Source organism: Sparus aurata, chromosome 9, assembly GCF_900880675.1.
Source record: "Sparus aurata chromosome 9, fSpaAur1.1, whole genome shotgun sequence".
Lineage (NCBI taxonomy): Eukaryota > Metazoa > Chordata > Actinopteri > Spariformes > Sparidae > Sparus > Sparus aurata.
The window spans coordinates 3,734,982-3,762,882 of NC_044195.1; the positions used below are offsets into that span (position 1 = coordinate 3,734,982).

The following is a 27,901-nucleotide window of genomic DNA, read 5'->3' on the forward strand; positions in this document are numbered from 1 at the left end:
TTTCCATTACTGGAAGAAACACCACCAGCTTACTTTTACCTCTAATACACCTGTAACGTGTCATAAAAAACACAGGTCGGCCCTTTAATGACGTATAGTTTACGTGTTTCCCGGAAGTGCAGAGGGGACACAGGCCCCATCGATACAACACAATTGCATACACAAGCACTTACCAAGAAACCTGTGTTTGTATGTCATTTTCATGGAGTACTACCGCTAACACATATGGAGTGTCAAGAGGAAAAGCCTATTATCTACACTATGGAAAACAAGCCGATTGTGACATGTGAGTGGTTCTTAAAATGAGACGTTCTTATTTTGTTTGGTCTTGACAGTTAGCAAGCTAGCTATTTTTATTAGCTCGTTTGAGCTAAGCTAGCTGGTACCCTTATATTAACAAGCCTTGAGACGCTGAGTATGTGTGTGTGGCGATTGTTGGTTGAATTTCTTCTTGTCAAGACTATAATATTTTCATACTTAGATACTGCCATGATGTCGGTTCTGAATGTTATCGAGAAAACGGTATCTCTTTGAGTTAGCTGGTAGTTACAATGAGTTAAAGGCCTAATGTTGGCTAACGATAAGACGTCACGGCTGAGTGCAGTCGCTTTGGTAAGGATATCACCTTGTTCCCTACTCGACAGACACAACTAACTCTGTTGGCGCTACAGACAGTAGTCGCTACATGATGCATTGGCCGCGGGGTCATATTGCCATTCATAAATCCCATAGAATCTTCGAAGGCTTCTTGGAGAGGTTATTTTAAGAGCCGGCTCTGGCAGTGGCAAGCTCCTGCTCCATTTTTAGGACAGAGTGGTCCGAAGGTCCCCCATGTACCGGGGTGGACAGAGGCACCGCGAAGTCGGAGTATACAGGATATAATAATTGTGGCAGTTAACCAGCGAGATTTGTAAATGGAATCAAAAACTTAGGCCGCGTGTTACTCCAAGTGGGATCCTGGGTTTCCTGAGGGGTTATCTGGCATCCCAACTCGGGTGTAACTTGTGCTTTCTGAAATAATAATAATCTTGTTATATGTGTTACTTTTTCACTTATGATTAGATTCAGAAATATGCATCACTTACAATTTCTGTAACAAACATGAGCAGTTCACAGAGTTAATTCCATGGTCCCCAAGGAGTGCAACCAATGATGCCAAATTTCAGCCTATTTCTCTAAGACCTTGTCCACACGTACCTAAACGATCTTTTTTTTCTCCGTCTTCCTCGGCATCATTTCAAGAATATTTGCGTTCACACGGATCCACTGAAAACTAGGGGTGGGTGGATCGATCCAAATATCGATAGTATTGATACAAAGGTGAGTATTGGTATTGGATCGATACTAGCGCGATGTTATCGATATTTTTGTTGTAGTTTCTCTTCTATAAGTTCAGCAAATCACTTGTATTTCTTCACAGCGTTTGTGTGATCGCAGCATCCCTCTCAGTCTGCTCAATGCGCAGTGCTCCTCTCCACCTCTCTCACTCCGCTCACTCAGGTTCACTCTGAAGTATGAATATGGCAGAATATAATAACCCTTTTGTGTAACAGTCGGAGTTATTGAATGTAGCGCCACTAGGTGGCGCCTCCTTTTGTTAAGTGGATAATGTAACCTGTACCTAGAAGAAGTTGATGTGCTTCCGCTCCACCATGCGTAGCAATGCCGCCAGCGGAGTGAAGACCACCCTTTTATTTTATATTGTGATGTATAGGTGTAGGATCCTCGGCCTATGTGTGTCAAGGCATGTATGCGTGTGATAACTAGTGCCGTAGCGACCTGGCTTGGTATAGTCTGTAAGTTACAGTGGAATAAAAGTATGTGCGGAAATCCCACATGTTGCCTGCCGTGTCGTCTGAGCTAACCGGAGCTACCGCCACTGAAAGCGGACCATAACCTTCCCCTGCACTGACCACGTTACAGAAGGAACATTAATATTCCTATTTAGGCTATATGCTACGGAGCCCCAGACATGACATGGTCAAAAAAACATTTTAATTGTGGCCACAATATAGCTATAACGTGCGCGCGAAATACAAATTTGTGGCCACAAAATACTAATTTGTGGCCACGAAGTAGGTATAATGTGCGCACGAAATACAAATTAATAATATTAATATCATTCCTGGACAGCTTGGTAAGCAAATCGAGTGCACCTTCTCTACAAACTGCAATAGCCTACGTGATGTCCTTAAGATGAGTGACTTTTCTTATTCTGTTCTAGTCAATATCTTGTTATTCAGCAAAAATGGTACATATTTGTGGTTAAAAAAAATCTAACTTTTTCTACTCGGATTTTATGTTTTTTTTTGTGATTTTAGGTCCATTGTGTTAATACAGTATGTCAAAATAAAAAAAAATACTGTACAGTCACACATGTGAGGTTGTGCTGAAAATAATGACACCAAGTAAATGGCTTTTAAGATGAAATATAATGGCAAAATCAAAAATAGTCAAAAACAGCCAATTATACCCTGGAATATCAGATTTCACAAGAAACCTAAATATCCCTGACGTCCCACCTTCAAACACAGCCTCATTTGGCCATCCATGAAAAAGCTTCTTAACCTCACACTTTTTTATTGGAATACACTTTTCTTACGGGCACTGCACTAGTTCACCAAAAACGGAGAAGAAGAGACAGAGCATGCGCATAAAGCTTGCGCGCTGTTTACAAACAGACAGTAGAAGGAGAATCCGAAAACAAGAAGAAGAAGATGAAAATGGCTAGTGCAAGGAAACCAGAATCGTTTGTGTGGACCGATAATGAGGTCGAACTGCTGCTACGACTCACACTCAACTACAAGGAGAGTAAGTTGCAAGAAACATTAACACAAGCTTGTTGTCCGCTGTTGTTGTTGTTATGAGACGTTGCAGGGTTCAGAGGTCGGAGGCAAGAGATCGAGGGGTGGGGCGATGGCGTAATCGTTTTGGAAAGTATGCGGATTCGCTGTCCACATGAAAACGGGAGGACTGCGTTTTCGGATTTTTACACCCTGAGACCCGTTTTCAGAAAAGTGCGTTTTCGGGCGCTGCGTTTTCAGGATCCGTTAGGACAGTTGGCCAAAACGATGCAAAACATGTGCGTTTTGAAAACGCACATGTATTGCACGTATTGTGTTTTTGTGTAAAAGTGTTTTCGTGTTGAATCTGACATCATCTAACTTTTTTCCTGTTGCAAACTTTGTCATGTCAAGTAAAAGAAAAAAATTGTAATCTGCTACATTGTGGGGGAAGTTTTTTTTTTTTTTTTTTTCACTAGTATACAGAATAGTCTTTTATTAATATTATGAACACGATGGATTAACGTTTTATTGAATTAATAAGGGAAGATTTCTTTTTGTGAAGATTTTTCAAACAGTGACCTATTTCCGAGAGTCCAGCATAATTATTGACACAAATTCTCAACTGTTATTAAATGAGAGAGGCAAACTAGGGGTCAAGTAAAAAGGTTTACTTGCATGTCAGAATATGCTGATTATATTGAATATTGGGGAGTAAAAAAGTCTGATATCGCCATTATACACACACTTTTTTTTTTTTGCGAAATCCAAAATTTTAAAGGAGTCATCACCTGGTTTTTTACATATCTAGTCCCTCTTGGATCGCTTTGGATCAATTCTTAAAACTTATTAGAAGAAAAAAATAAAAATAAAAATCAAACATAGAGCTTGTTTTGACACTTTTTCATACCGCGACTTTCTCATGCGAGATTATGCGCGAGGTTTTGACCGGTCCGGATGTGCATTGTATTAATATGTAATGAGGCGCGCGTTGATTGGCCGCAGGAAGGACAGCGCCGGAATGGGGGGCGAGCCTGCATGCACACACGGACTCCAAAACATAAACAGCCCGCTGTCATGGCACACACACTAAATGACGAACCTTACGGAATTCAGGCATTTATGTACGAGCCGGAGTCGGAAACCGAACGGGAGAGTGAAGAGGCAGAGGCGGTGGAAGAGACACGTTTACAGCAGGATGTCTCTGAATGGTAAAATCTTTTATTTTTTTCCTTCTTACTTTTCACACTCGTGTTTTACATGTAAGACCTGAGTTTTAATGCTGGCGGTCACGATGTATGGCGTGAAAATGACAGAGAAATAAGCAGATTCGGCGTGCTCACTCTGGCTGAGGACGGCTGTGAGCCGATGCATATGCAAGTAGCCTCCTGTGGTAATGTCACCACAGGAGCAGAGTCAAAATCTCGTGCTTTAGGAACGCGCACTACTGTGCGCTATTCCTGTTCGGAAAAACAGCCAAAGCGAAAAAAATAAGCCGCTTTCAAACTCCAGCTTTTCAGGCAAGTTTCAACAGAGGTCCAACACCAATATGCATGATTTAACAAGAGAAATTGTGATTTCCAGGTGATGACTCCTTTAATACTGGCATATATCAGACAACATGTACACCGATACAGATGTATCTGTGATAGGCCAGTATCAGCTGATAATATCGGCTTTGGACTATATTGTAAGGTTCACTGTGTAAGTCACCAGTTGCCTCAAGTTTGATGCAAAAAACACCAGTCTGTCAAAGCTCTATGAGGAAGGTTACAGATGTCAGGTGTGAGTATGGGTATTATGAGTATGCAACTCTCTGCACCGTCTGGTTTTACTGGGGATGAGCTAGGGCTGGGCGATTAATTGAATTTCAATTTTGATTTTGGCTTCCCTCGATCATGAAAACAAGATAATCGTAATAAAACGATCATTCTGCCGCAAGCCGTGTCTTGTGTGGTAAATGCAGCGAACCCTTCCATCTCCACCTGTGCACTCCGCCCCGCCCCCGCCTGAAAATGTTCGCTGTCACTCACGCCGGTGTGTGTTGCCGGTGCGTGTTGCCGATTTGTGTTTTGAAAAAACATGTAGAAGAAGACGGTAGAAGATGGCAGAAATGCAGCCTTTGGTCGGGAAGAAAGGTAAAGCGAATTCTGTGGTGTTGAAACACTATAGTTTCGAGGAGTCTGAATCGGAACGTTACAATGCCACCGCATATCCACCCAGCTCCCACAGACATAAAGAAATGACGGATGCCGTCACATACATGATTGTCAAAGACGTGCCCTATCAACACCGTTAGTGACCCGGGGTTCAATAAACTGATAAACACATTGACAAGCGGTATGTGTTATCATCACGTCACCAGTGTCAACAGCGTTATATTTAGCCACCACAGTGGACCTATGGTCGGGCCACACCGCAATAGTGTTTATTTTTTATTTTTACATATTATTCAATTCATTTCATTGATATATTTTTCTGTTATTTATTTGCATTTTTCTTGTTTTTCAGGTCAAACTTAAAGTGTTAAAAGAAATACCAGAGTTCAAAGTTCAATGAGTGCTTGTTCTCAAATCAATGAATAATCGTTTTTCATAATCGTGATTACAATATCAATCAAAACTAGAAACATTTGCATTTCCTACGAAAATACAGTGTGAATGCTGAAGACTAAAGCGAAATCTGCTGAACGTACTGCCGAAAATGCATAAAACTATAAGGTTGAATGGTCGGGAATTTGTAGAAAAAGCTGAATTTTTCAAAAGCTGAAAAGGCAGGAAGGCTTAAAAGTAATAGGTTGAATGGGCTAACAAAGCTGAACATTTTGCTAGCAAAACAGTTTATCTAGCTGAATATAAAGCTGAATGTATGAAAAAGTTGAAAATGCAGAAAGATGAATATTTGAAAGAGCTGGTAAGGCAGGAAGGTTTAAAGGTAATAGGTTTAATGGGCTAACAAAGTTGAACATTTTGATAGCTGAACAGTTTCTCGAGCTGAACATTAAGTTGAATGTTTAAAGGAGTTGAAAAGGCAGAAAGATGAATATCTAAAAAGGCTAAAAAGCTGTAGAGTAACAGGGCTAAAAGAGCTTAAAAAGGTGAAAGAAGGTAAAAAGGTGAAAAGTTAAAGGCTGACGAGGACTAAAAAAGTTTAAAAATGTGAAAAAGGATGAAAAGCTGTAGAGTAAGAGGGCTGGAAGAGGTTAAAAAGGTGAAAAAAGGATGAAAAGGCAAAAAAGTTTAAGGGTGAAAGAGCTCAATAGGTGAGAAAAGGATGAAAAGGTAAAAAGATGTAGAGTAAGAGGGCTAGAAGAGGTTAAAAAGGTGAAAAGAATATGAAAATCTGTAGATTAAGAGGGCTGGAAGAGGTTAAAAAGGTGAAAAAACGATGAAAAGGTGAAAAAGTTCAAGGGTGTAAGAGCTCAAATAGGTGAGAAAAGGATGAACAGGTAAAGAGATGTAGAGTAAGAGGGTTGGAAGAGGTTAAAAAGGTGAAAAGAATATGAAAATATGTAGAGTAAGAGGGCTGGAAGAGGTTAAAAAGGTGATAACATGAAAAGCTGTGGAGTAAGAGGGCTGGAAGAGGTTAAAAAGGTGAAAGAAGGATGAAAAGGTAAAGAAGTTTAAGGGTGCATGAGCTCAAATAGGTGAGAAAAGGATGAAAAGGTAAAAAGATGTAGAGTAAGAGGGTTGGAAGATGTTAAAAAGTTGAAAAGAATATGAAAATCTGTAGAGTAAGAGGCCTGGAAGAGGTTAAAAGGTGAAAACATATGAACAGCTGTAGAGTAAGAGGGTGGAATGAGCTTAAAAAGGTGAAAAAAAGACTGAAAAGGCCAAAAAGTTGTAGAGTAAGAGGGCAGAAAGAGGTTAAAAAGGTTAAAAAAAGGCTGACAGGTGAGAAGTTAAAGGCAGAAAGAGGTTAAAATGGCTGCAGACATGCTGCAGCAGGAGCAGAAACACAGACGAAAATGTCCCCATAAGGAATGAATGGGAGAATGCCGGACAAACTCCTGCGATTCTTGAGAAAACTGTTATAGTTATCGCCAAAACATGTTATATGTTGAGTAACAGGAGACATTGCTGAACGCACCCATGTTATTTTTATTTCTGTAGAGTGCATAATGAGGGCACAGGAGCGAGAGACAAAACATGTACCGTCTGCGATCCTCCAGAAATTTTGGCTCAAAATTAACATTGCCGCTTATGGGGAACATTCAGGAGTGCTTGTCGCTCTTGGTTTTCTAAATCCAAAACCGTAAGTCCTACAGCTGAAATGAGACCATCAGCTGAAACCCAACAAGATTTCCTACATTTATATGCCTATATTGTCTATGTCAAGTACAAGATGTGGGATCCAAATCAAGCTGAAGCAAAAAAAAAGGGTGCGGCAGTTGATGATGTCATGCACTCTAGCTCACGCAATACACACCCATTCTAAACTCAGAAGACGGACTTAAAATCCTTAAAACTAAAACTGCGACCATTTCAAAACCGTACAAGATTTTTAGAAACTGAATACAAGGTCAATAGTTCAAGTTTTTGTGATTCATTTAAAGTTTGAATTGTGTCTCTCGCTCAACGTATGAGGAACAAGAAGAGGTTGAAAGTCGATGAGTTTTGAAGAGGATTTGAAGCTTTTTCCATTTGAATCAATGTTAAATTATTTTTGGAAAAAGCTGAATAGCTGAAAAAGTTGAAAAGTTGAAAAGCAGAAGGTTGAAAGAGCTGAAAGAGCTGAACATTTGAATATTTGAATGGTTTGAATAGCTGAACGTATGCTGAAGTTATAGCAGAATGAAATTTGAAAAAATCCCCATAAGGATGAATGGGGAAAATTTTGCATTAAAAGCTGAATATTTCCAAAAGTATAATGGTTAGAAAAGCCAAAAGTAATAGCCATCATGTCCTTAAAGAGCTGAACATTTTGATATTTGAATGGTTTGAATCGGTCAAAGTTTGAAGGAGTTGAAAAGTGCCAAAAAACGTACGGAAGAATAATTATAAACTCCAGAAGAACAATGCATTCACACTAATAATCGTGATTATGATTTTTGCCATAATTGAGCAGCCCTAGGATGAGCAGTGTTGTTTATTTACTTGTTACTTGGGTTCAGTCACACAATCACAGACAGTACCGCTGCTAGCCATTTTGGTGCCCTAAGCATAATTCCTTTACGATGACATAACATTTTTTACCATTTAATTGAATACAACTTAAATATGGTTACGAGAGCATTTTGTCTACCACAAAACGTTTTTGTATTTTACTGGCAAATATCGTCCATGCCTTTGCATCCTGACATAAATGCAATCAAAACACCAGTTCATTTTGTCATGTAGCTTCTGTCACATTCAGCGGTCACTAAGCTAGCTCTAGCAGTAACACTAAAAGTATGAGTTGTTCAGACTTCACATTATCAAGAGCCATTTTCTGTCCCACTGCACATCACACACCTCACCTAATGTGTGTGAGAGACTGCAGCCTACATTCTGCTGAATTCTACTGAATGACAATCCCAAAGATGGTGGTGTGTTTGATATGCATTGCAAAAAAATAAATATGCGTTCTCAAATTACACTAATGTTATGCTAGGTAAACTTTGCTAAATGCCTGGCTAAAGACTATTAATCGCATGCTACATGGTAGGGATGTTGGGATCGGGGCCGATCTGGGCATTTTTCTGCTGATTGGAATTGGCAATTTTGAATGTGGACCCAAGCCCGATTTTTATTTCTTTATGTGGGAGCATAATTTGTGGCAGAACGCAGACGTGCATGTAACGTTACTCTGGCAAATCTGTGGATAAAATGTCTGCAGTGTGGAAATAACTTAAATTAGAAAGTGAAAGCAGTCCAACGGCGACACGTAACATCTGCTATACGGCCGTTTCGCGGAGCTGCATTTAATACTACTCATTTGAAAAGGCATATAAAAACAAACACTCAAAGAATACAACGAGTTAACTCAAACAATACAGGCAAAGACACCGAAGCAGCAAACAGTCGGGATACTTTCAAAAGGAAAGAGAAATATCCTCGAGACAGCGACATGGCCACAAATATTACAGAGGAGGTGATCAAATGAATCGCTCTGGATAACCAGCTCATCTCCGTGGTAGAGGATCAGGGTTTTCTTCGTCACCTGGCTATACATTACAGTGTCCAACATTGCATTTTTTTCTTACTGGCCCCCTTGGCCAGTAGATTCGAGTTTTACTGGCCCCATGTGTAATTTTAGTGGCCCAGCCACGAAAAAATGAAAATAACGTTTAAAGAAAAAAAAAAAAGACTTGTTTATTTATTTAATTTTATTTAATTGTTTACAGAACAGTGAAAAACAAAACAGGTTTGTGTCTGAGAGTCTGTGAGAGTCTGTCTGTGAGTCCTTCTTTGTGTGAGTCTGTGAGAGTCTGTATGTGTCTTTCTTTGTGTGAGTCTGTGAGAGTCTGTCTATGAGTCCTTCTGTGAGAGTTTGTCTTTGTGTGAGTCTGTGAGAGTTTGTATTTGTGTGAGTCTGTGTGAGTCTTTCTTTGTGTGAGTCCTTCTTTGTGTGAGTCTGTGAGAATTTGTCTTTGTGTGCGTCTGTGTGAGTCTGTGTGTGAGTCTGTGAGAGTTTGTCTTTGTGTGAGTCTGTGTGTGAGTCTGAGAGTTTGTCTTTGTGTGAGTCTGTGTGAGTCTTTCTTTGTGTGAGTCCTTCTTTGTGTGAGTCTGTGAGAATTTGTCTTTGTGTGCGTCTGTGTGTGAGTCTGTGAGAGTTTGTCTTTGTGTGAGTCTGTGTGTGAGTCTGTGAGAGTTTGTCTTTGTGTGAGTCTGTGTGTGAGTCTGTGAGAGTTTGTCTTTGTGTGAGTCTGTGTCAGTTTGTCTTTATGTGAGTCTGTGTGAGTCTTTCTTTGTGTGAGTCTGTCTTTGTGTGAGTCTGTGAGAGTTTGTATTTGTGTGAGTCTGTGTGAGTCTTTCTTTGTGTGAGTCTGTGAGAATTTGTCTTTGTGTGCGTCTGTGAGTCTGTGTGTGAGTCTGTGAGAGTTTGTCTTTGTGTGAGTCTGTGTGTGAGTCTGAGAGTTTGTCTTTGTGTGAGTCTGTGTGAGTCTTTCTTTGTGTGAGTCCTTCTTTGTGTGAGTCTGTGAGAATTTGTCTTTGTGTGCGTCTGTGTGTGAGTCTGTGAGAGTTTGTCTTTGTGTGAGTCTGTGAGAGTTTGTCTTTGTGTGAGTCTGTGTGTGAGTCTGAGAGTTTGTCTTTGTGTGATTCTGTGTGTGAGTCTGTGAGAGTCTGTGTGAGTCTTTGTGTGAGTCTGTGAGAGTCTGTCTTTGTGTGAGTCTGTGAGAGTTTGTATTTGTTTGAGTCTGTGTGAGTCTTTCTTTGTGTGAGTCCTTCTTTGTGTGAGTCTGTGAGAATTTGTCTTTGTGTGCGTCTGTGTGAGTCTGTGTGTGAGTCTGTGAGAGTTTGTCTTTGTGTGAGTCTGTGTGTGAGTCTGAGAGTTTGTCTTTGTGTGAGTCTGTGTGAGGCTTTCTTTGTGTGAGTCCTTCTTTGTGTGAGTCTGTGAGAATTTGTCTTTGTGTGCGTCTGTGTGTGAGTCTGTGAGAGTTTGTCTTTGTGTGAGTCTGTGTGTGAGTCTGTGAGAGTTTGTCTTTGTGTGAGTCTGTGTGTGAGTCTGTGAGAGTTTGTCTTTGTGTGAGTCTGTGAGAGTTTGTTTGTGTGAGTCTGTGAGAGTTTGTATTTGTGTGAGTCTGTGTGAGTCTTTCTTTGTGTGAGTCCTTCTTTGTGTGAGTCTGTGAGAATTTGTCTTTGTGTGCGTCTGTGTGAGTCTGTGTGTGAGTCTGTGAGAGTTTGTCTTTGTGTGAGTCTGTGTGTGAGTCTGAGAGTTTGTCTTTGTGTGAGTCTGTGTGAGTCTTTCTTTGTGTGAGTCCTTCTTTGTGTGAGTCTGTGAGAATTTGTCTTTGTGTGCGTCTGTGTGTGAGTCTGTGAGAGTTTGTCTTTGTGTGAGTCTGTGTGTGAGTCTGTGAGAGTTTGTCTTTGTGTGAGTCTGTGTGTGAGTCTGTGAGAGTTTGTCTTTGTGTGAGTCTGTGTCAGTTTGTCTTTATGTGAGTCTGTGTGAGTCTTTCTTTGTGTGAGTCTGTCTTTGTGTGAGTCTGTGAGAGTTTGTATTTGTGTGAGTCTGTGTGAGTCTTTCTTTGTGTGAGTCTGTGAGAATTTGTCTTTGTGTGCGTCTGTGAGTCTGTGTGTGAGTCTGTGAGAGTTTGTCTTTGTGTGAGTCTGTGTGTGAGTCTGAGAGTTTGTCTTTGTGTGAGTCTGTGTGAGTCTTTCTTTGTGTGAGTCCTTCTTTGTGTGAGTCTGTGAGAATTTGTCTTTGTGTGCGTCTGTGTGTGAGTCTGTGAGAGTTTGTCTTTGTGTGAGTCTGTGAGAGTTTGTCTTTGTGTGAGTCTGTGTGTGAGTCTGAGAGTTTGTCTTTGTGTGATTCTGTGTGTGAGTCTGTGAGAGTCTGTGTGAGTCTTTGTGTGAGTCTGTGAGAGTCTGTCTTTGTGTGAGTCTGTGAGAGTTTGTATTTGTTTGAGTCTGTGTGAGTCTTTCTTTGTGTGAGTCCTTCTTTGTGTGAGTCTGTGAGAATTTGTCTTTGTGTGCGTCTGTGTGAGTCTGTGTGTGAGTCTGTGAGAGTTTGTCTTTGTGTGAGTCTGTGTGTGAGTCTGAGAGTTTGTCTTTGTGTGAGTCTGTGTGAGGCTTTCTTTGTGTGAGTCCTTCTTTGTGTGAGTCTGTGAGAATTTGTCTTTGTGTGCGTCTGTGTGTGAGTCTGTGAGAGTTTGTCTTTGTGTGAGTCTGTGTGTGAGTCTGTGAGAGTTTGTCTTTGTGTGAGTCTGTGTGTGAGTCTGTGAGAGTTTGTCTTTGTGTGAGTCTGTGAGAGTTTGTCTTTGTGTGAGTCTGTGTGAGTCTTTCTTTGTGTGAGTCTGTCTTTGTGTGAGTCTGTGAGAGTCTGTCTTTGTGTGAGTCTGTGAGAGTTTGTCTTTGTGTGAGTCTGTCTTTGTGTGAGTCTGTGTGAGTCTTTCTTTGTGTGAGTCCTTCTTTGTGTGAGTCTGTGAGAGTTTGTCTTTGTGTGAGTCTGTGTGTGAGTCTAAGAGTTTGTCTGTGTGTGAGTCTGTGAGAGTCTGTCTTTGTGTGAGTTTGTGAGAGTTTGTCTTTGTGTGAGTCTGTCTTTGTGTAAGTCTGTGAGAGTTTGTCTTTGTGTGAGTCTGTGTGTGAGTCTGAGAGTTTGTCTTTGTGTGAGTCTGTCTTTGTGTGAGTCTGTGAGAGTTTGTCTTTGTGTGAGTCTGTGTATGAGTCTGTGAGTCTTTCTTTGTGTGAGTCTGTGTGAGACACAAACGATTATTTTGATAGTCGACTAGTCACCGATTATGTTTTTCGATTAGTCGACTAATTGGATCATACGTAAATTGAATGTAAAACATACAGCTTATCACACCAGCATGCAGCTGCTCTTATATAACCATCATTAGTTTTCAGCTTGAAGTGTTTAAGGTATATGCTAAGTAAAAGTAAAGACAAATAAAACTGCAAGCAGTGATGAACGGGCCCTCGCAGTCCACGCATGTCGGGGCATGCTGCCGTCGGGGCTTGCGTCTCCCTGAGAACTGATAAATATGAGGCTGACTTCCTGTAATGGGATGGATTTATTCAGAGGTTAATCAGAGGTTCCTAAACAAACAGAATACATGTGACTTGAAAGACAACAATGCCATCTAGTGGACGACTTGTATCACTTGCACCATACATTCATGTGCTTCTAATCAAAATTGACCACTTCCTGTTGGACTGAGAGTATGGGTTTAAATGAGTTATTTGTGCGTCTTGTCATAACACACATGCGTGCCATATTTCATTCATGTACGTGCATGTAGGAAGCCCAAATTGTCTGAGATAAAACTTACTTCCTGTGTCCAGTGGGTGCCGCTATGGATATGACACAGTATTGATGCACAGCTCTATTCATGGCGACTCCCTCTAGATTCCTGAGAGATTTGACTGAGGTAGGAAATAGTATGAAGAAGTTATTAGGACTCGATGCTTCATGACGAAGGATTTTAATGGCGGGCACCGCCACTGCCAGCAGGTATGACGTAGGATAAAGATTTTTAGGGATGTCCCGATCAGGTTTTTTTTACCCCGATCCCGATCCGAGTCCTTTAATATTTAGTATCTGCCGATACCGAGTCCCGATCCGATACTTAGCCTTAACTAATATTTTCCTAGATAATACAGCTGCATTAAGAAAAAAAGTACCTGCATCTAAGCTGTTCCTTAATAGGTTTTTATTATTTTGTTGAAACAAAGTATATACTTTAATATGGCTCTTTCTTATTCTGCATATGCTATTGCAACATTGGCCTCCACCTTCCTTGTGTTAGCAGGTGAGTGTGTGATGCTGCACTGTGACAGCAGACCCTCGTGTACAGCCAGCTGAAGTGTGTGTGAGACGCAGCTCACGCTTGGTACCTCCACATTATCCTTTGCTTATTTCATGTACTTTACGTTGTCACATAAAATGACGTGGACACGTTGCTTTTCTATTAACGCGTTCAGCATCTCCTGGATTGCCTGCTTTACATGCTCTGCTGTATGAGACCCACGAAACTAGTGCGCATATACCGGCATGTTCTAACTCGAAAGTGGAATAAATGTAATGCAGAGATGGTAGGGCATACCGGGGATTCAAAAACTCCAGGTGACGAAGAAAACCCTGATCCTCTACCACGGAGATGAGCTGGTTTTCCAGAGCGATTAATTTGATGACCCTCTCTGTAATATTTGTGGACATGTCGCTGAGGATATTTCTCATAACTGAAAGTATCCGCGACTGTTTGCTGCTTTGGTCTCCTTGCCTGTACTCTCGGGTGAACACGTTGTATTCTTTGAGTTTTTGTTTTGTATATGCTGTATCAAATGAGTAGTAAAATGCAGCTCCGCAAAACGGCCATATAGCAGATGTTACATGTTGCCGTTGGACTGCTTTCGCTTTCTAATTAGGGCCCGAGCAGGTCATCGACCTGTGAGGTCCCTATTGTAATTGGAAGAATTATTAGGGCCCGAGCAGGTCATCGACCTGTGAGGTCCCTATTGTAATTGGAAGGATTATTAGGGCCCGAGCAGGTCATCGACAATTACTGTCCATTGTAATTGGAAGAATTATTCTTCGTCATTATTATTATTCCGATCCGACATCGACTGCAGTTTTGGATGCCTGAACATAATCGAAAACTCTCCAAATTTGGAATTTGCGTCACGTTAAGCGAAAATAGCGATCCTGCATTGTCAATGGGCGTGGTCGTGACCTGCGGACTCTGTAGCGCCCCCTAATGTTTATCCCCGCCTCCCACAAGTGCGTAGAAGAACGAAATTCAATACGTAGATTCCTCATGACCAGACGCACAAAAAACCCAGTGGGACCCCTAGTGTCAGTCCAACAGGAAGTCAGCTATTTAGATGTGTGGCGGCGTTTTTGTCCAATTCATGCCTACTTTGAAAATTATCTTGTCCTAGAGCTTAAACACCACAGTCTTCAAATTAACTCAGTAATTTTCTTCATGCCTTGGAGAACAAAAGTTATGGAATTCATTCAGCTGCGCCAAACTTTAGTGGGCGGGGCCGTGGAAACAATTTTTTCCTCACGCCGTCAAGCATCGAGGCTTTATAACTTCAACATACAATTTCCTATCCACACCAAACTGCTTGTAAGTGTAGATGCTGTCTCCCCGAACAAATCTCAGCATCAATACTTAGTCTGCCATTTTGCGTTTGGCCGCCATGTTGAATTACGCCAATCTTCGTACTTAAATTATCTCCTCCTACAGATGTAACACCACCGACTTCAAAGTCACTCAGTAGCATCCTCTGACCTTGAAGATGAAAAGTTATGGAAATCTTTATCCTACGTCATACCTGCTGGCAGTTGCGGAGCCCGCCATAACAATCCTTCGTCATGAAGCATCGAGTCCTGATATCTCCTTCATACTATTTCCTATCTAGGCCAAATCTAGAGGGAATCTAGAGGGAGACGCCCTGAATAGATCTGTGCATCAATACACTGTCATATCCATAGCCCTACCCACTGGAAACATAAATTAGTTTTAATCTCATTCCATTAGGGCTCCTACAAGCTGTGAGTGACACAAGTCGCCACTAGATAGCAGTGTTGTCTTTCAAATCACACGTATCTTTTGTGCTCAGTAACCTCTGGATAACCTTTAGATAATTCCATTTCCATTGCAGGAAGTCAGCCTCATATTTATCAGATTTTATTGAAACTTCAAAATGTGGCTGCATGCACTTTATTGAATAAAAACTAGCAAACAAAGGAGACATTAGATCAAAAGCTTGACATTCATAGACAGCCATACATACATTTTGGTAAGGAGGCAAGTGAAGCATCATTTGACACTCATTTATCTGCAGTGATGACAAACATAGTCAGATGTACATGGCATTTGCAGGCAGGTTTGTCTGACTTGCACATTACAACATGGCATAATTGGACGGTAATGTTTAGAGCCACATAATGGATAAGTTAGTGGTAGTAAACTACAGCACACAATTTTCAATCAAGCCAATTTGCTAAGAATGCCATTTGTGTGTTGTGTCTACCCTCTCAGTGTGGCACACAACAAGATGTGTGTAGTTGTGTTTCCGACCAACGTTTCCAAGATGAACAAAGTGGCTTCCCCTGCCATTTTAAACAACTGAGTGATTTCTTTGGATAAAAGCCCCATATTATATTGTTTTTCATCAATGTCACACAGCTGTCCGAGGTCCAACAACTCTGTATTTGTTATTACCCCAAACACATCCGTGGTCCTGCATTCCTATGAAGGTAGATTTGTGTCTTCATTATTCAATCAAAAAAAAGTTTGCTTCAATCAAAATATATATTTTCAATGAAAAAAACCTTCACTTCAATCAAAAAAAAACCTTTTCAATCAAAGAAAAAAAGTGTTTGAATGCAAAAATATAGTTGAGACTCAAAAAAATGCATTTGAACACTGTTTTTCTTTGACTGAAAATGTTTTTCATGTTTGAAGCAACTTTTTTGATTGAAGTAATACTGTTTTGTGTTATTATGGGTAGGACATTTGTGTCTTTATAATTCAATCAAAAAAGAAGTGGCTTCAAACAACAACAAAAAAATTCCCATAAAAGAAATCACTTCAATCAACAAAAAAACCTTTTTCAATCATAGATAAAAAGTTTTTAAATGCAAAAAATATTTGAGACTCAAAAAATTGCATTTGAACACTTTTTTTGATTGAAAATGTTTTCTTTGATTGAAGTAATCTCTTTTGTGTTTGGGCCATATTATGGGTAGGACATTTGTGTCTTAATTATTCAATCCCAAAAAAGTTGATTCAATCAAAAAAAAATATTTTCAATCAAAGAAAAAACTGTTCAAATGCAAAAATAAAATTGAATCCCCCCCCTAAAAAAATTTCTAAAATAATTTGAAGTGTTGTTGTTTTTTATTGAAAATATTTTTTTCGATTTGAAGTGATTTTTTCTTTGAATGAAGTGAAAAAAGTTTTGAAGTCGTGTTTTTTAAATTGAATTATTTTGACACAAACATCCCGCAGTGGGCGGGTGCTTCCCCATTGGTCAGACATGTTTGAGTGAAAAGTGGCTACACCAACGACGTCTTTCTGACAAGGAAGTCATGGCCGCCAGCAAGCCAGGGAGCAGTGGTGCTGGAGTTGTTAACTACAGCATTAAAATGATTGGTGTCATGTTATTTGCCTACTCTGTTTGATATTTCAATTAAACATGAAGCTTGCTAACTTAGTTCACGTTGACTAATTTGTGTGATGGTGTTAGATATCTAACGCCGTCAGATTGTTAGGCAGGCTAGCTAATAACGTTAGCCAATGGCCCTGCACACTGAATGACCTAAGTACAGAGGCTTGCTATGTGCTAGTGCAATGCTATGTTATAATAAGTAACGTCATTAGTGGTCAAACAACAGTCCACAGGCCAACTGTTGCCCGCAGCGCTGTCTGTTTAGCAGCAACAGATCATGCAGAGCCTGAGTCTATCTTCTCACACAGCCCAGTGCAGTGACTGTGGTCAAGCCAGCCGTGAACAACGACCGAGCAACGGGGCTTAAGCCGCGGCGCGTGTGGACGGGGGCACGCCTCGACGCATGCGCGGACTGCGAGGGCCCGTTCATCACTGCTTGCAGTTTTAATTCTTGGTTATTATTTTTCCGTTGCGCTTTAACTGCAGTTTTGGAAGCCTGTACATACCCAAAAACTCACCAAATTTGGAACATTCGTCACGTTAAGCGAAAAATTTGATAATTTAATGTCGTTGGGCGTGGTCGTGACCTGCGGGCTCTGTAGCGCCCCCTAATGTTCAGCCCCGCCTCCCACAAGTGCGTAGAAGAACGAAATTCAATACGCAGATTCCTCATGACCAGACGCACAAACAACCCATTTGGACCCCTAGTGTCAGTCCAACAGGAAGGCAGCCATTTAGATGTGTGGCGGCGTTTTTGTCCAATTCATGCCTACTTTGAAAATTATCTTGTCCTAGAGCTTAAACACCACAGTCTTCAAATTAACTCAGTAATTTTCTTCACGCCTTGAAGAATAAAAGTTATGGAAATCATTCACCTGCGCCACACTTTAGTGGGTGGTGCGGTGGAAACCATTTTTTCCTCACGCCGTCAAGCATCGAGGCTTTATAACTTCAACATACAATTTCCTATCCAAACCAAACTGCTCGTAACTGTAGAGGCTGTCTCCCCGAACAAATCTCAGCATCAATACTTAGTCTGCCATTTTGCTTCTGGCCGCCATGTTGAAATATTGCCAATCTTCGTACTTAAATTATCTCCTCCTACAGATGTAACACCACCGACTTCAAAGTGACTCAGTAGCATCCTCTGACCTTGAAGATGAAAAGTTATGGAAATCTTTATCCTACGTCATACCTGCTGGCCACAGTGGAGCGGTCAATTCAAATCCTTCGCCGTAAAGCATCGTGTCCTCATAACTTCTTCATACAATGTCCTATCTCGGCCAAATCTCTCAGGAATGCAGAGGGAGTCGCCCTGATGAGATCTGTGTAGTCATGGGGCGTGGCCGTGACCTGCGGGCTCTGTAGCGCCCCCTATTGTGATACCCCGCCTCCTACTTGTACATAGAAGGACGAAAATTGGTACGCATATTCCTCATGACCAGACGCACAAAAAACCCATTTGGATGCTTACTCTTAGTCCAACAGGAAGTCAGTTATTTTGATGCGTGGCGGCATTTTTGACAAATTCATGCCTACTTTGAAAATTATCTTGTCCTAGAGCTTAAACACCACAGTCTTCACATTAACTCAGTAATTTTCTTCATGCCTTGAAGAACAAAAGTTATGGAAATCATTCAGCTGCGCCAAACTTTAGTGGGCGGGGCGGTGGAAACTATTGTGTCCTCACGCCGTCAAGCATCGAGGCTTTATAACTTCAACATACAATCTCCTATCCACACCAAACTGCTCGTAACTGTAGAGGCTGTCTCCCCAAACAAACTCAGCATCAATACTAAGTCGGCCATTTTGCTTTTGGCCGCCATTTTGAAATATTGCCAATCTTCGTACTTAAATTATCTCCTCCTACAGATGTAACACCACCGACTTCAAAGTCACTCAGTAGCATCCTCTGACCTTGAAGATGAAAAGTTATGGAAATCTTTATCCTACGTCATACCTGCTGGCCACAGTGGAGCGGTCAATTCAAATCCTTCGCCGTAAAGCATCGTGTCCTCATAACTTCCTCATACAATGTTCTATCTCGGCCAAATTTAGAGGGAATCTAGAGGGAGTCGCCCTGAATAGATCTGTGCATCAATACTGTGTCATATCAATAGCGCCACCCACTGGAAACCCACTGGAAACATGAGGTAAGTATTATCTCAATCAATGTTGGCGCCCTACATGCATATACATTTATGAAATTTGGCACGCATGTGTGTTATGACAAGACGCGCAAATTACTCATTTACTCTCACACTCTCACTCCAACAGGAAGTGGTCAATTTTGCTTAGAAGCACATGAATTTATGGTGAACGTGATGCAAGTCGCCACTAGATGGCATTGTTGTCTTTCAAGGCACATGTATCCTGTCTGAATAACCTCTGAGTAATTCCATTCAATTCCAGTAAGTCAGCTGCATATTCATCATATTCATTCATAAAAACTAGCAAACAAAGCAGAACTTAGATCAAAAGCTTGACACTGATAGACAGCCATAAATACATTGTTGAAAGAAGGCAGGTGAAGCATTATTCTACACTCATTTATGTGCAGTAATGACAAACATAGTCAGATGTACATGGCATTTGCAGGTAGTTTTGTCTACATTGCACGTTACAACAGGGCATATTTGAAGGGTAATGGGTAGAGCCACATAATGGATAAGTGAGTGGTAGTGAGCCACAGCACACAATTTTCAAATAAGCCAATTTGCTAAGAATGCCATTTGCGTGTTGTGTCTGCCCTGTCAATGTGGCACACAACAAGATGTGTGTAGTTGTGATTCTGCCCAACTTTTCCGCGATGAACGAAGTGGCTTCCCCTGCGATATGAAACAACTGAGTGAGTTCTGTGGTTAAACACAGCTACTGCAGGACGCTGGTCAAACCTGGTCACTTGACTGCTGTCCTTTTCCAAAAGGAAGAATCACACTTGGCTGCACTCCACTACCTATCTAAATCTGTGGCATTCCACTTCCATCCTCCCCTATGATGCGCTGCCTTCCTGCCTTCACGGTGACAACAGAAGGCAGTGTCTTAGCTGTGCCGGTAGTCTAGTGGTTGGAGTGCATGCCACATACGCAGTGGGCCCGGGTTCGAATTTAGGGCGGAGGAAGTTTACTGCAAGCCACAACCCCCCCCTCTCTGTCCCACTTCAAATCTATTCCCTGCAAAAACACAGGTGTCCATGCCTGAATTCCAGACAAAGGCAAAGAGAAGGCCGTAACACTTCACACAACGTAATAGTGCAGAATCGATTGTCAAAATGTACCCGATTACTAAATGTTTTAGAAGTCATTCACCTGCAGTCCATTTGGGTTTCTGTGGATTGCAGGAAGTTGTTCTGACTTCACCTGAAAGCGCTTGATACTGGCAGGGGCAACCTAGCGCGTTACAAACACACGTTGGGAGAAGAGGCTGATATTCACCCCCCACATGCACTGTCCCAAACGCAGGCGGTTGCCGCCTCCGTGAACAACGATCAAGCAATGTGGCTTAAGGCGGAGCGCGTTTGGACGGCAGCACGCCCCGACGCGCGCGTGGACTGCGAGGGCCCATTCATCACTGCTTGCAGTTTTAATTAAAGTTATTTCCACACTGCAGACACTTTATTCACAGGTTTGCCAGAGTAACGCCGTGCGCGCGTCTGCGTTCTGCCACAAATTGTGCTCTGACGTTTAAAAAAATAAAAAATAAAATAATCGGGCTTGGGTCCACGTTCAAAATTGCCGATTCCGATCAGCGGAAAAATGCCCAGATCGGCTCCGATCCCGATCCTACAAATCGGATCGGGACATCCCTAAAGATTTTCCTAGATTGTCTTTGGCATGGTCCGAAGAGTATACTGACTGACTGTGAAGTCTGTGGTGTCCAATCTGTAAGGGGAAGAAGTCAAAGTATGATGTCGGACAATATTTCATAAAGGCCGCTAAATTCAAAATGGCCGACTTTAAAGGGATGTGTAGATGTATTCAGGGCGAGACTGTCTACATTTGAGGAATTTTGTGGAGATGGGGCATTGTATGTGGAAGTTATAAGGATTTGATGCTTGACAGCAAAGGGGAAAAATGGCGTCCGCCGTCACGCCCACCAGGTTTGACACAGCTGAATGATTTCCATAACTTTTGTTCTTCAAGGCATGAAGAAGACACTGAGTGAATGAGAAGACTGTGGTGTTTAAGCTCTAGGATAAGATATTTTTCAAAGTAGGCATGAATTTGTCAAAAACGCCGCCACACATCAAAATGGCTGACTTCCTGATGGACTGAGAGTATGAATCCAAATGGGTTTTTTGTGCGTCTGGTCATGATGAATGTGCGTACCAATTTTCGTCCTTCTACGTGCATGTAGGAGGCGGGGCATCACAATAGGGGGCGCTACAGAGCCCGCAGGTCACGGCCACGCCCCATGACAACACAGATCTCATCAGGGCGACTCCCTCTACATTCCTGAGAGATTTGGCCAAGATAGGAAATTGTATGAAGTAATTATGAGGACATGATGCTTTACGGTGAAGGATTTGAATTGACCGCTCCACTGCGGCCAGCAGGTATGACGTAGGATAAAGATTTCCATAACTTTTCATCTTCAAGGTCAGAGGATGATACTGAGTGACTGTGAAGTCGGTGGTGTTACATCTGTAGGAGAAGATAATTTAAGTACGAAGATTGACAATATTTCAAAATGGCGGTCAAAATCAAAATGGCCGACTTAGTATTGATGCAGAGATGTATTCATGGAGACAGTCTCTACACTTATGAGCAGTTTGGTGTGGATAGGAAATTGTATGTTGAAGTTATAAAGTCTTGATGCTTGACGGCGAGGGAAAAAAATTGTTTCCACCGCCCCGCCCACTCGAGTTTGACGCAGCAGAATGATTTCCATAACTTTTGTTCTTCAAGGCATGAAGAAGATAACTGAGTTATTTTGAAGACTGTGGTGTTAAAGCTCTATGACAAGATAATTTTCAAAGTAGGCATGAATTTGGGAAAAATGCCGCCACACATCAAAATGGCTGACTTCCTGTTGGAGTGACAGTATGGGCCCCCCAGACTTTTTTGTGCGTCTGGTCATGAGGAATCTGCGTACCGAATTTCGTTTGTCTACGCACATGTGGAAGGCAGGGAAGAACATTAGGGGGCGCTACAGAGCCCGCAGGTCACGACCATGCCCAGTGACAATGCAGGATCATAATTTTCGCTGGATGTGACGTATATTCCAAATTTGGTGAGTTTTTGGGTATGTTCAGGCATCCAAAACTGCAGTCAAACTTGGAGAAGAAAATTTCTTTCCTTCCAATTACAATAGGGCCCGAGCAGGTCGCAGGTCTACCTGCTCGGGCCCTAATTAAGATGATAGTTCATTAAACCTTTAATGAAATATGCAGCTTGTAGCAACAAACAATTCTTTAACTGTGTAGCATAAAGTGCAAACAGCTGAGTAAAATAAGGATAAGGCACTGGCCTAAACAACACAAAAACAAATACTTAAGGTTTTTTAGGCTTTTCTTTCCTTCATTTGTCTCTGGCATCAAACATACGTAGTAGTTTATACTGTGAATATGGCTTACAAATCTTGTTCGTAACCTAAAGCCAATGTAGGCTATATTAAAAGATGCAATATATGTTAATACCACATTCTGTATGATTCTATATGAGGCAGAGTTATGGAAATGAAGGACACATGAATGTAATTATTACACTCACTGTCTCCCCTATAAACTCAGTTCATGTGAATAATATCACTATTCCTACAATGACTCCTTTGAGTCGAAGCGAGTAAACTCAACAAAACTCAGCTGTGATTGTGCTACTGTGGTTCATAGTAAAGTACAACAGACCGCTATAATCAAGTAACAGACATATTTTCATCACTTCGCAGGTAGTCCAACTTCCTCTCTGACTTTTCTCCAAGCACTCTCCTTTATTGTCCGGTCTCTGTATACGTGTACAGCGGCGGTACACAGCTCAGGGAGCGGACTCGGAGCACTGCTGCTGGCGCTGCAGCCCGGCTCGGAGCGACACAACAAGCGAGAAAAGCTAGCTGTTCTATTGCTGTGCTAACTGGGGCTAATGCTCCGTGCTCGGGCCCCGAAACTCGTTAGCTCCGTACTATAATACCACACTCCATACGCATACAGAGACCGGAGCTCGGGAGCTCCAGGACAGAAACAGGAACAGATACACAGAGAGTTGGATGAAGCAGGAGAGAGCTTGGAGAAAAGTCAGCGAGGAAGTTGGACTCTGTGTTGCTCAGAGACGGCCGGCACACTGATCCTAAAATGGTATTGTGGGCGGAGTTGGACCTGCAGCCTGCGGTAGGGCTGCACGATTCTGGAAAAAATGTGAATCACGATTTTTTTGCTTAGAATTGAGATCACGATTCTCTGGCACGATTTTTTTCACAAAATGTTTATCTCTCTATAAAAGCGACTAACCTCTGTCTGTCTGTGTGTGTGTGTGTGTGTGTGTGTGTGTGTGTGTGTGTTCCTCAAATATTTCTGCGGATCAGGATCAGACTGACCTGAGAGTTTCAACATGGCTGCTGCGTGGTTCAAGGGTGTGCTATTTCGCATTTGTTTGGACTGCAATGATACCGTTAATAAATTTTTTCATAAATGCTTTACAAATTCCACGAGCATTGTCCACCGGAGCCACCACAATCACGTGCACACCAGAGCCAATCACTGCATACCGTAGCCACGCGCGCACCAGAGCCAATCACTGCAGAGCCCACTACGACCCCCCACCTTAAGAAACAAGCAGACTTATACCTGCAGCGGCGCGAGCTGGACCGGGATCTTGCCGGCGGTTCGGTCCCGTTCTGTTCTGTGCATCTAAACTAACTGTTGTGGATTCATGAGACTAAAAGAGTCCGGATCGAGTCTGTTCGGGTCTGAGGAGATCCGGAGACATGCGGACAACAAAGTGGAATCAGATCTGTGGATGTTCGTGTGTAGCTAGCTGCTAGCCGCTATCCGCTAGCTACACAGCCCACCTCCCGATCGAGGCGATGGACCGGACTCACCGGCACGTCCAAAACCGGACTTAGGGTAAATAATGTCCGCCACGCTTTTTCGCGAACATTGCCGTCACGTTTGCTTTGTGTCTGGTGCAGGAAGAAACGGTAAAAACGGGCTTTCGCACGAAAGTGTCCAAGCAGCAAGTTTGGTTGTTGAGGAACAGGAAGTTGTGGGAGGGATGTAAGCAGATGATTGACAGGCAACGACGGTCGGTGTGTAGACAGCGATACTGAGAGTTGCGAGGCTTGTGACATTTAGCGTGTTTTGAGTGTATAGTTAGTGTGTTATGTAGTGTTTAGTGTGTAGTGGAGTCGTTTTTTTGTTTAATGAGTCAAAACAATTAGGAGACTGCTGAATGAGCATTGCCTGCATTTGAATGTAAATAGTTACATGTAACTTTGTACATTTTTAAAATGTATGCACATATAATGCAAATTATACTACGATGCCTCTGCCTTCAAAATAAGAGCTTTACATTGCACTCCATTGGAGTTTAGAACTGGGTTCTTAGCGGGGGGCTTTTAATTTGAAAGTAGCGACCGTTTCTAGCTTGCGCTACAACAACAAGCTAACACAACCATACAGCGGCTGTTCACTTGCTCATCTAGCAGGTGAGGCGGAAATAAGTGGACCCTCCGAGGCGGCAAATCGGCGGACCAAAACAGACCATCAATTTGCCGCCCTCTGTCTAAAACCGCTGACCTAGCCGCCCAAAGGACACGTAGATTGGCGGCTTGCTGCCTTGTCTAAAAACGGCCTCTCACTCACTCCTTCCAGACACTCAACTGCAGGCGGGCTTCTTCCGCTGAATCACGTGTTGTAAAGATGCTTCACCACAGGTTGAGGGAGGAGGCAGCGGCAGTGCTGCGTTTGGGGGCGCTTCGAAAACTCCGGGAGGAAAATAGGAACATTTGTTTGTGATTCAGCTCGAGATATAAAATGCTTCAGAATCGCTGTGTGTAGAAATGAGATCACGTGTATTTGTGAATCGAGATCGCGATTTTTTTTAACGCCTTTTCGTGCAGCCCTAGCCTGCGGGAAGGCTGCAGCCATTACTGTGGAAGGTGCCGCAGCAGTTTGAGAGGAAAACAAAGTTTAAAAAAAAAAAAAAACGACGCGTCGACTATTAAATTAGTCGTCAACGATTTTAATAGTCGACATAATCGAGACTAGTCGACTAATCGTGGCAGCCCTAGTCTGTGTGAGTCTGTGAGAGTTTGTCTTTGTGTGAGTCTTTCTTTGTGTGAGTCTTTCTTTGTGAGAGTCTGTGTAAGTCTGTGAGGGTCCGTGTGTGAGTCTGTGAGTCCGTGTGTGAGTCCGTGTGTGAGTCTTTCTTTGTGTGAGTCTGTGAGAGTTTGTCTTTGTGTGAGTCTGTGAGAGTCCGTGTGTGAGTCTGTGTGTGAGTCTGTGAGAGTTTGTCTTTGTGTGAGTCTGTGAGAGTCCGTGTGTGAGTCCGTGCGTGAGTCTGTGAGAGTTTGTCTTTGTGTGAGTCTGTAGCCTCTTTCACACTGCCGTGTGCATGCAGGGATCCTGCGCCAATTCTCCGCACCCTCCTCTGTGTGAAAGTTTCAGATGCGGAGAGGGGGGAAATTTCGCTCCGGCGCTGATCCGCCTCTGGAGGTAGTATCAGGGCCGCATTATTGGTGAGCCGTCCCAGTGTGAACGGATAATCCGGAGGTGCGGAGCGAGGGAGTGTCGGTCTGACAGTCTGATAACTGCACAGGTCCTTCACTCAACTAAATACAGAGAAATGTCCCACAAAGCAACGTTACAGGACCGAACAACAGTAATGTAGTAACTGTAACTGTTTTTGGCGACTTATATGAGGAAAACAAATACCACAGCTGTATGTGGAGCAGCGTCTGTCCTCCTGTCTGTCCTACTGACTGTCCTACCAACTCGTCCTCATATTTCTGCTCAAAAAACGGCGTCTGTCACCGGCAAAAGACTTTAACTCACCTAGTGTTTGTGATGAAAATAAATCACAGTGACTGTCAGCCCTCCTGACCGAGACTTCAGGGAACTTTCCCCCAGAAAACAGCCTCCGTCCCCGCACGAGACAGAGTCGGACAGCGTCCTGTTTACTGATGGTGATTATGTATAATTATGTAATTTAGCGCGAAAAACTTGTCACTTTCCAGGATGTTTGGTGGGTCAGGATCTCAATCACTACAGATTATAACAGCATCTATATGATTATAAACTGTCCGCGGGTTTAGATAGACAAGGGGAACACCTGGGGAAACACCGACGTCATCAACATGACGTGTACCGTCACGCCTCTTTAGGAGCCGCAGCACCGGCTTTATGTGTGAATTGCACACATGAAGGCGGAGAGGCTTCGCTCTGTGTGAATCACCATCGGCGGAGAATTGGTGAACCACCGCTCCGGAGATAATGTGGAGACACTGTGTAAAAAGGGCTTGTGTGAGTGAGTCTGTGTGAGTCTGTCTTTGTGTGAGTCTGTGAGAGTCTGTGAGAGTTTGTCTTTGTGTGAGTCTGTAGCCCTTTTTACACAGCGTCTCCGTATTATCTCCGGAGCGGTGGTTCGCCAATTCTCCGCCGATGGTGATTCACACAGAGCGAAGCCTCTCCACCTTCACGTGTGTAATTCACACAGAAAGCCGGCGCTGCGACTCCTAAAGAGGCGTGACGGTACACGTCATGATGATGACGTTGGAGTTTCCCAGGTGTTCCCCCGTTAATCTAAACCCGCGGACAGTTTATAATCATTTATACCATGGTCTGGGTGAATACTCGATTCTGATTGGCTGAAGGGTTAAAAGGTTAAAAAGTGTTAGTTTACACCTAGGAAAGACGTTCCGTCAAATCGCCTGATGACAGTTCTAAATTATTGCGCTGGCTCAAGCGCTAGATGGTAACCGTGGCAACGGAGACTCAACGTTATTTCACAGTTTATTCATCAACAGCAAGACATCAACAGCAAGACAGAAAAAACATGAGTGATTTTATCATTTCTTTTAATTTATTTGGTGAGTTTGACAACTTTGAAGACTGGGATGCAGCAGAAGAAAAAGAGAGAAGTGAATATGAAAAGAAAAAGGAGAAGCGACACAAGGAGGTGACACCGGAGGAATTGAACGAATTAGAGGATGACAAGGACAAGATAAGCACAAAGAAAACCACGAAATGGGCAGTTAAAACATTAAGAGACTTCCTGGCTGACAAAAACATGGACATCAACTTTGAAAGCTACACTGCCGCTACTCTCAATGACGTTTTGCGATTTGTTTTATGCGTCTGTCCAGTCGACCAAGGAAGGAGGAGACTACAGTGTTGCCAGTTTGAGGAGTCTGAGAGCCGGTATCAACCGCCATTTAAGTGACGTCAACATCATCAGTGACACTGTGTTCAAGACCAGTAATGCGGTTTTTAAGGCGATACAGAAACGTTACAGAAAGAGTGGGAAGGACACCAGCTTCCACCATCCTCGCATCACTGAGTCGGATCTTCAGAGAATCAGATGTTCATCTGCGCCGTCTCCCGACACGCCCCTCGGCCTCGTCAGAAAGGTGTGGTTTGACATCCAGCTGTGTTTCGCTCGGCGTGGCAGGGAGGGGAGCCGTGAGCTGACCATGACATCTTTCGTCATCCAAAGAGACGAACATGGCGTTGAATACGTCAGCTTAGCGCATAATCCTCAGACAAAAAACCATAAAGATCCGAACGACCCACACAAGGAAAACCTACGAGGGTTCATGTTCGCCAGGCCCGGGGATCCTCTGTGTCCAGTAAACAGTTTTAAAAAGTACATCTCCAAGTGTCCCCCAGATGCAAAATCGTTTTATCTCCACCCGAAGCGCTCCATCACTGTGGCATCTGATGTGTGGTACTCCAGGGAGCCGATGGGTGTCAACTACCTGGGGAACATGCTGAAAAAAGTCAGCGAAGAGGTCTGTACACTAGCTACATTTTAATAATAATGTAGCCGCATAACCCCTCTTCTGTCCTCATTAATGTAGCCTAAGTGTGTTTATTATTGTGTCTTTCAGGTGGGTGTGTTGCGGGTTTACACCAACCACAGCCTCCGGAGCACAGCTGTCGGTCGTCTCTCTGGCGCTGGGCTGGAAACTCGCCAGATCATGTCGGTGACGGGGCATCGTTTGTGAGAGCAGCCTGCAGGCTAACTGGGCTCCGTCAGTACAGGACAGACGAGAATGGAGCAACATTTTGTCGTCTCCCAATGTCCCAAGCAGTGGTCGTAGCGAGCCACAAACTTTAAATCTCCGTCCATCAAATGCCACGATGATGGACATGCCAGTATCGCTATCAAATTTTACAATTAATGGAAATGTTGCATTTAATTT

General features: G+C 42.8%; 2 protein-coding genes across 2 annotated transcripts in view; both read left to right on the forward strand.

Moving 5' to 3' along the window:
* The first annotated feature begins 104 nt into the window (after positions 1–104).
* The window catches only part of trappc10 (trafficking protein particle complex subunit 10), a 101,383-nt gene continuing 73,586 nt past the window's right edge, over positions 105–27,901 (forward strand). The window contains exon 1 of the mRNA XM_030427711.1: positions 105–286. Within this exon, the coding sequence (XP_030283571.1) occupies positions 226–286 (61 nt within the window). The 5' untranslated portion in view covers positions 105–225. The remainder of the gene's footprint in view (positions 287–27,901) is intronic.
* LOC115587747 (zinc finger MYM-type protein 3-like) overlaps positions 26,320–27,901 on the forward strand; it is a 1,663-nt gene continuing 81 nt past the window's right edge. The window contains exons 1-2 of the mRNA XM_030427712.1: positions 26,320–27,487; positions 27,587–27,901. The exon at positions 27,587–27,901 is cut by the window's right edge and continues 81 nt beyond it. Of these exons, the coding sequence (XP_030283572.1) occupies positions 26,807–27,487; positions 27,587–27,703 (798 nt within the window). The 5' untranslated portion in view covers positions 26,320–26,806 and the 3' untranslated portion in view covers positions 27,704–27,901. The remainder of the gene's footprint in view (positions 27,488–27,586) is intronic.